At 46.9% G+C, this 8,482-nt stretch overlaps 1 protein-coding gene across 2 annotated transcripts; it reads right to left on the bottom strand.

The window, feature by feature from the left end:
* Positions 1 to 1,277: 1,277 nt before the first annotated feature.
* Positions 1,278 to 5,993, bottom strand: GFER (growth factor, augmenter of liver regeneration). Of its 2 annotated transcripts, none has more exons than XM_080556875.1 (3): positions 5,743 to 5,993; positions 4,936 to 5,110; positions 1,278 to 4,274 (listed from the first exon to the last, which is right to left on the bottom strand). In XM_080556875.1, the coding sequence occupies exons 1-3, from the start codon at positions 5,938 to 5,940 to the stop codon at positions 4,198 to 4,200; spliced, it is 450 nt and encodes a 149-aa protein (XP_080413001.1). In that variant the 5' UTR covers positions 5,941 to 5,993; the 3' UTR covers positions 1,278 to 4,197. The 2 variants fall into 2 exon arrangements, with proteins under 2 accessions (XP_080413001.1, XP_080413000.1); XM_080556874.1 differs by having other exon boundaries at positions 4,905 to 5,110; positions 5,743 to 5,987.
* Positions 5,994 to 8,482: the final 2,489 nt, after the last annotated feature.

Below are 8,482 nucleotides of genomic sequence, written 5' to 3'. Positions count from 1 at the left end.
GTCTCTGTGTGAGCTGGCGAGGAAGCAGCAGTGGTGTTCACACACACCTCCCTGCGGGACGTGCCAACCCAGGTCAGTGCTCCAGCTGACCACAGTGCTGACCCCTTCCCTCTGACAGTCCTGCCTTTCTAACTGACGGCTTGCCTATGTGCTGGTAGCTGTGGTTTTGCTTAACCTGCTTGATTTCCATTCTCTTATTAAACCACAAAATCAAGAGCTGACTTCACACAACCTTATTGGCAGTTTCTACTGACGTGCTTCCTCCCGACTACAGAAAACACTGAGCAGCTCCTCTCCATCGCCCAGACAAAAAGCCTGAACAGCCATTCCAGGAATGGAAAAAAAATGCTGCTAGGAAGGGGGAAAACAAACAAACCCACTACCCTCTCCAAGCCTGAAAAACTCCAACAGGAAGAAATATCACACACAACCTGTAATAGGCTGGAGACACATGCAAGCAAAGCCACTCCTGAGGATCTTACTGTAAACAGGAGATTGTATACACCCAACACACTGCAAAGGAACAGCTAATCCCTGGAAAAATGTTAAAGGCACAGTGCTGCTTCCGTCAACATCTGCACTTGCCACTTACTCAAGCAACTCTGCCTCCCATTCATGAAGAAAATTCCCTCGTGGCTCCCTGCTCTTTGCTTTTAGGAAAAAAAAAGTCAGCTATGAATGGAACCCAGTTTGTGAAGTCAGTAAGTCCTCTGACAAGCTGAAAGGTTAGCCAGGTGCCTAGGACACAGAGCAGCTCTTGAATAAGGTCTGAGAAGCTCCTCAAGCAGCACCTGCTCCTGACTGTGCTTATCTTGCAAGGGTTCCTCATGCTGATAGGAAGCAGCTTTCCCTTTCTGGCCGTGCATGGCTGTGCAGTGACTATGCAGTTAACAAGCATCGCCCTCCAGTGGGTGACACCCCCAACTGCCATCTTGCTCAAATTCAGCAGGATTTGAGCTACTCCCAACTGTAATGCTACCTTCCATGCTGTTAGAAGCACAGCACAGAAAATCCCCCCCCAGCCCCCAGAGAAACTCTGACCTGACGGACTAGGACCTGGTCTACGTCGCTGCTGTTTTGTAGCTTTGTGTTCTGAAGAGAATTGCAGCAATTCAGCAGCACAACGGAAAAAGAACCGGTTGCAGCCCCACCTTGTCTGATCAATACACACAGAATCACACAACCTCGGCTGAGCTCAGTAAGATATCGGCATGCAGAAGGTTGGACACGCCAGCGCACCCCGATGGCTTTTCATAAGGCCTCATGCAGTAGGGAAGCCAGGAACGAACTCAGTTGCTTTATTATTTTCACATAAACAGGAAACATAATTTGAATACAGATTTTTTTTTAAAACTAGATTTAATCAAGTGCATTTAGGAGAGAATTCACAATTTTCCCCTTCTTTTTATGTACACAAATACAAATATGTTCAATAGAAATTCCATATATAAGATTAAAACTTTAGATGTGTTATAAACGAGCAGCAAAAAAATAAATCCTTTCTTGGACAGTCAAGTCCACAGAGATGTTACGCCTGAAAAACACACAAGCCAAAGCTCTTCTGCAAAGCCATAAATAGGAGAGAACAGAGAACTCAAGCATGTATTTTACCAAATGGCCACTTAGCAAAGTTACAAACGGCCCTAGTAACATCCTGGTAGCCACAGCTCGTGGCATCGCTGTAAGCAGGCATTTGCTACAGACGCTCGCTTCGGTTTTTTTTTTTTCTTCTTTCAAGACCTGGACAGAGGCACGGTGGAAGGCTGCCGTCCTCCTGCCCATCACCAGCTGCTTGCCTGCAAATGGCAGCAGCAGTCCTGGGACTTGCCAGCAGAGACCACGTGTGCTTGCACAAACAAGTGCAACTCTAACCTGGCCCATATTCAGCACTAAGATGAAATAGGACAAGACAGGTGCTTTACCAGCCTCCACATTTATACTGAAGCAAATTAGCAAGAAATCTCATAACCTGCTCTCATGAGCAATGAAATTGTTGAGGGCAGATTAGAAAGGAACAGAAAAATGATCCCTTAGGACAACCACGTCCAGCAGAAAATGCTTGTCCACACCCATTGGCAATTTAGGCCAAGCCTGACAAAAGGGGGCTACAGCCTTTTTGTTGGTCCTCACCGCACTAGTGGATACCTACGTGCTTCATTTTGGGAATTGAGTTCTTTACTAAAAAACAAGAACTAGGGGCCTGAATTTATTTGTTCTAAGAACCTCACCATGCCAATAGGGATTTTTTCTGAGCACTTTTAATAAGCTACTTAAATCCCTTGAAGTAAGAAGTCAGATTGCACACTTCGTGAAACACTTACCAGATTTGTTTGGTTTGTGTTTAGGAATGTTATTAAATAAAACTTGCTAGAATAACCAGTCCATAAAACATGTCATACTCTTTTAACAGGTTCAACTTGAAAAGATTTGAACGTGCCATATATCTTCCAAATATATTTCCAAAGTTCTGATTGCTTTTCTAAACACTAAGGAGCCCCACGTACAAAGGTTTGAAGATCAAAGTTCTCAGCTGCAGACCGTCATCACCCTAGTACTGTTATAAAAGTACCATTATCATCCAACTCCCACTCTATCAGTAAATTTACAAACATTCTGCAGTGCATCAAATAAGGAAGCTTACTAAAACACACCAGAAAAGCTCAGTACAGAAGGAAGCAGCCTCTTACTGTCATGGTTTGTGCAAACTCCTGCAAACTTTCACTGCCAGAAATGCAATAAGGGCACGATATTCCTATCTATTTTAAGAATTTGAAAGTATTTGGACTTTTTTTATATATAAACTCTTTAAAGAGACGTGCATTTATACACGTTGCGGTGTAAATCATTTACGCTGCTATTGCACTTTCATCTGAAATTCACACTTACATATCAGTAACACTGATGCAATATAGCTGACCTAGGGCAAACACCTCTAACATGGATTCTGGCCAGTATCTATAGAAGGAATCTACCTTAGGGACTCCTTCGAGTCTTCTGTGCAGTAAATACTATCTAAAGCTGACAATACAACCCTAAGCTGGACTCAAAAACTGCAAGGGGGGTTGTAAAGTCCTTTTGTTCTAGGGAGACTTTTAGCTAGGTGAAAACACAAGAATGTCAAACAGGTCAGCAAATCCCAATCAAGAATTTCAAAACACAAATGACATCTCAGAAATACCATATGCTAAACAAAACTGAATACGCTTCATTACAGGTATCAGTCTCAGACCGTTACAGCTATTTTCACAACTGACAACAGTTCGTAGCAGAGATGAACAATTATCTGCTTTAAAAGTAAGAAGTAGTAAGAAACTCGGTAGGCCTTCCTGCCATACTGCTTCTGCATTCAAAGAAAATAAGCAATCAATTTAAAACATTTGAATTTCACCCAGCTGATACTTCCTTCCATTTGTGATTTTTTTTTTTGTCTTGTTTTAGGTCCCTTTTCTACGATGTCATCTTACATAAGTTGAAACGCAGAAATAACATGAGAAATCAAGGTTCCATGACTTTAGCACTTAAACGTACCTGCTTTCAGAGCTTGTAGCAAAGCAACTGAATGAAAGTTTAACAACAAGCACTGGAGATGTCTGAAGAAGAGCTCAAGGGGTACAGACCTGGCACAAAACACAGTATGAATTTGCCCTATCAGAACAGAAGTTAAAATGACAATTAAAAATGCATTTTCTACAACATCAGGGTAGTGCTTGCAGACAAACGTAAAATGTCACAAGGCAGTCCTCTAGAACAGTGTGCAGGAAAACGAATTCTAGTCACAGAAACAAGCAAATGCCCCTAAAATAAGGAAATGTTGCAATGAAGAAGTCTTCACAAGTTTGTCAGTAACTTAACTTCACAGGTTGCTGGAATTCCTGTGCCAAATGTAAGGCCTCAGTCCCTCAGATGATGCATTTGATACGACCATTTATCAAAATGCTATTAGGATAAGATTTTCAAGCCGGCTTTCAGAATTGGTTTCACCTTTATTTTCACAAGCCGTATCAGTCACACACACAGGCGCACCAACACACGTATTTACTCGCACATCTCCCTGTAGTGACTCAACACCAGAGTGAATTGGTCTGTTAGATTTCAGAGCAGTCTCTACGGATTAATCACAACTACCGTCTTTCCAACCATCTCTCCAGCGCTCATCCACACGAGAGCAGTCAAATTCAGACTTCCCCAGTTTCCTGTTCACTTCATTATGAAGAAGACACAACCACTGGGAGAAGTTATTTCTGTTGCTAGTATCAGGCTGATTTGTTCGCAACCTGCAAACAGGGAAGAGGAAACAAGTGTTACTGCTTTACAGTCACCCATTTCAATACCCAAAGAAGGCACATAGCACACAGACAGCCAGTCTCTTGCTGAACATTTTTTGCCATGTGATGCCTACTAAGTCGCTACCTAGGTTTCAAACATTTTTGCCTGTTCATCACCCCCCCAAAAAAATATTGAAATTTTTGATAAATATATTGACAGTAACAGGGGTAGAAAACTTTACCAAACATCACAGCCTATTTCAGTCTTTGCTTCCACTGCTGTGGTTGCCAGTAAAGGGGCTCTTCTGAGATATAAGCACACTTGCCTACTGAAATCTGAATTATTCCAAGTCGCAGTATAATTCCACGACTGAGGGCAAGTCCAGTTTGAACCAGGAAGACAATAAAACAACCTCGGGGAGGCCTTGGAGGCAGCATACAACCTAACAGCACTAGAAAAGGTATTTGTTTTCTGAATAAGTGTGTCTTTGATCTGTGCAGTGGAAGAAACCAGTTCAGGTACCTATAAACCCCAACAGCAGGAAGAGCTGCTAATATGCAAATACCTGCTGCAAGCCAGCACTTCAGGCCCCTTCACCAGCTACCGGGAAAAAAAAAAAAATCAAAGAGGCAAATGACCTTTCCCTCAGATCCTCGGCACAGTGCTCACAGGGGTAAAACTTGGAGAAGAGGTTGATGAAGTCTCTCATCTCCTTCTGCTGGGTGCTGGTGGGGCGGTCGGGGTAGTAGGCTGCCATGGTGTGCAGGAAGGCCCAGGTGTTTCGGCCCAGCTGCTCGCTGTCCAGGGGGCAGTCTGGGGGCGGCTCCTTCTCCTCCACCACAACCTGCAGCAGGAGAGAATCCCAGAGTCACAGAACGGCCGAGGTTGGAAGGGACCTCTGAAGATCATCTAGTCCAACCCCCCTGCTGAGCAGGACCACCTAGAGCACATTGCGCAGGATGGCATCCAGACAGCTTCTGAATACCTCCAGAGAAGGAGATTCCACAACCTCTCTGGGCAGCCTGTCCCACCCTCCCAGTACAGAAGTGCCCCCTCATATTGAGCCAGAACCTCCTGAGCTTCAGTTTGTGCCTGCTGCCTCTCGTCCTGTCACTGGGCACAACCGAGAAGAGTCCAGCTCCATCCTCTTGACAGCCCCCCATTACGCATTAAGGAGGTCTCCCCTCACTCTTCTCTTTTCCCGGCTACCCAGGCCCAGCTCTCTCTGCCCGCCCTCCTACACCAGGCGCCCCAGCCCCTCGCTATTTTATTAGCCCTACGGCTTAGCCCTAAGCGAGGGTTGTGAGGGGACATCAGCACCGGGGGGCACAGCCCCTTGACACCCCAGCACAGGGACAGCGGCCGAGCTGGGGGCAGCCCCTGCCCCGTTCCCTCCCCCGGGGGGGGGCAAGAACCGGGCCCGCGACCCCAGCGCCCCCGCGGCTGTGAGGGGAGGCCCCGGCCCCGCCGCCTCACCCCGCCGCCCGGCGCCGCCCGCTTCCTCTGCTCGCGGAGCCAGCTCTTGAAGTCCGTGCAGGCCCGGCACGGCTTCTTGGCCGGCTCCTCCGCCCCGGAGCCCGCGGCGCCGGCGAAGGGGAAGGCGAAGGGGCCGCCCTCAGCGCCCGGGAACGGCGCGGCCCCTCGGCCCGGCCGGCCCTCGCTGGGCGCCGCCATCTTGGCGCCGCGGTGCACCCTGGGCCGGGGGAGGCCGCCGCGGGAGGCCGAGCTTTGGGGGGGGGTGGGTGTAATAAAACATTTGGGGGGGGTGTGGGGAGGGGCAGGGTCTGCTTCGGGGGGTGGGGAGGAGAGGGGGGGGTCTTCCATACAGGGCTGGTGACACGAGCCCTCCCTCCAGTGCTCTGTAAGGATACAAACGTGTGCACCTGTCTGTATAAGCGTTTACTGTGTATTTACCATACGTACCCAGGCCAGTCTGTATACGTATTTACAGGTTATTCACCATACATACCCAGGCCTGTCTGTGTGAATATTTACAGGTTATTCACCATACAGACCAAGGCCATTCGTATACATATTTACAGGTTATTCACCATACATACCCAGGCCTGTCTGCGTACATACTTACAGCTTATTCACCCTACAGACCAAGGCAAATGTTCAGTTTCCACAGCCAAGCCCTACATCTAGCTACTGCTACTCCAGCCGGGGCAAAGCTGAGCCCCTGCAGCGCCGCGATGCTGTGCCTCAGCCAGAGCCCGCTCGCCCTCCACACGATGACACTGAGTGTCCTCCGCACCGCCTCGGGGGCTGCAGCAGCTCTTTGGGGGGCCACAATACCTGGGGGGCCACAGCAGCTGTGCCGATGCCTGTACGCAGCACACAGGCCCGGCCAGGACACCCAGTGGTACGGGGCACTCTCCTACATGGCAGTTGTGGTGGTGGCACCTCAGCACCATCCCGTGACACAGCCGGCACCCCAATCTGGAGAACAAACAACTGTTTGACCCAGCCTGAACCCGTGCACCTGCAACAGGATGTATCCATAACCAATTTTACGTTTTTTAGAAACCGTCATGTGCTCGTGTCCCGGTAAAATTATACCAAGGAGGGATTTGCCCAGACTGTTTGCACATTATGCAAGGGTAGAGCTTGCCAAGGACATTTCCCCCAGGTCTCCTGTGCTGAGTGGATGTTCAGCAGCTTTCCTTTTATTCCTGTTCTGGCGATCCATGGGGGTTGCAAGCACACCGTGGCTGCGGCTCAGCTCAGGTGTGACCCTGGGCGGTGGTCCCGCACAGCACCAACTTCAGAGCTGTTCGCTGCCCCTTGGAAAGGCAAAGTAGCTGGGGTGTAGCACCGTGCTGGAAGTGCACATAAGGCTTGCAGACAATTAATTTGTGGGTGCCACTGCCAAAAGTGTATCCTCTGGCCAGCCTCTGAGACAGAGCAGTGTTGTGAAGTTCTTAATGGGGATCCTGAGAATGAAAAATCAGAAGGCAGCACAGGGTTGCTCTTTTCTTTCTATTTGGCTCGATGCCGTCATGCCATTAGAGATTTCCAGGCCACAGGATACATCTCCCACTGTGGACAATGCACTCTGGAACATGGAGTTTGTGCCCATTTCCACTTCTCACCTCGGTGTCCTACAGACCAAGTGAAAAATACAGAATTTTGTTTAATACATGCAAATGTACAGCCGGGATGAAAGAGAGATGAAATTTCATCTTAAGAAATTTCGTATCAGCTGTCTGGGATAGTTTTTTTGACACACACAACCTCTTCTTCCCATTCAGGCAGCACCAGCCCTTTTCGTGTCCCTTCAGGCAGTGTTGGTGTGCCTATGGAGCAGCTCTAGCCTTCTGGAAATGGCTGTACTTCTCCACATCTTGCTTCTTCCCGACTGTGTCACAGCCTATTTGAAGTGCACCTTGAGACTTTTCCCTGATGTTAAATTAAATGCTGTTGTGCTGCAAATTCTGCAAAGACACAATTTGTATGAAAGGTGCTAGAAAAGTACTTCTCATTTTCTGTTCTTATCCTCTGATATATTTAACACAGCGTGGCATAACATTTTTAGTAGGTAATGCATCATTTTAGAAAAATGCTTCAGAGACTCGCCTTCAGAAAAGATTTCAGACTTAGCGTGCTTTATGTGGAAATGGCTGATATGTTTCCTGGTCTGCGTAGTGCTGAGCTGGTGATCTGGATCTCCATTCTTGGGCCTGGATCCATTTTTTATATTTGCGATTTGATGAGAACATTTTGTTGCTGATATTCGTGTGGGAGGGAGAAGAGAGATGCGTAACTGATTACAACTACTAAAATGTCTTTGTCTGAAGTTATAGACAACAGTATAAATTTCATACATGAAGGAAAGACCTAGTAAGAGAAAATATGTTCTTTATATTTGTTTTCTTTGTACACCAATAAATATTTAAATGACATTGATGACCTCATTCTTTTTTTTTTTTTTTTTTAATTCTGAGGAAAAGGTATTGTGGCATCTAGAAGAGACCAGGGGAAATTCCTACAGTGCTTTACTCTTCAGCCGTTAGGCAATTAAATAATTGCAGAAATGTCTGTAAGACAAAGCAATGTCTTTGAATGGCTGTTAACAGTCTGTTTGCTTCCTCCACCGTGATTTCATTTATATACTTAACTAAAATGTAAGCAAGATTGATATTTATTTGAAAGTAAATAGTTCATAAACTGTAAAGAAGCTGTTGCTTAAGGTGGGATTGGTACTCGGTGTTGC

This window comes from Anser brachyrhynchus, assembly GCF_964034855.1.
Source record: "Anser brachyrhynchus genome assembly, chromosome: 15".
Classification (NCBI taxonomy): Eukaryota; Metazoa; Chordata; class Aves; order Anseriformes; family Anatidae; genus Anser; species Anser brachyrhynchus.
The sequence above is the reverse complement of the archived record's forward strand: the minus strand, read 5'-3'. Positions and strand labels throughout refer to the sequence as shown.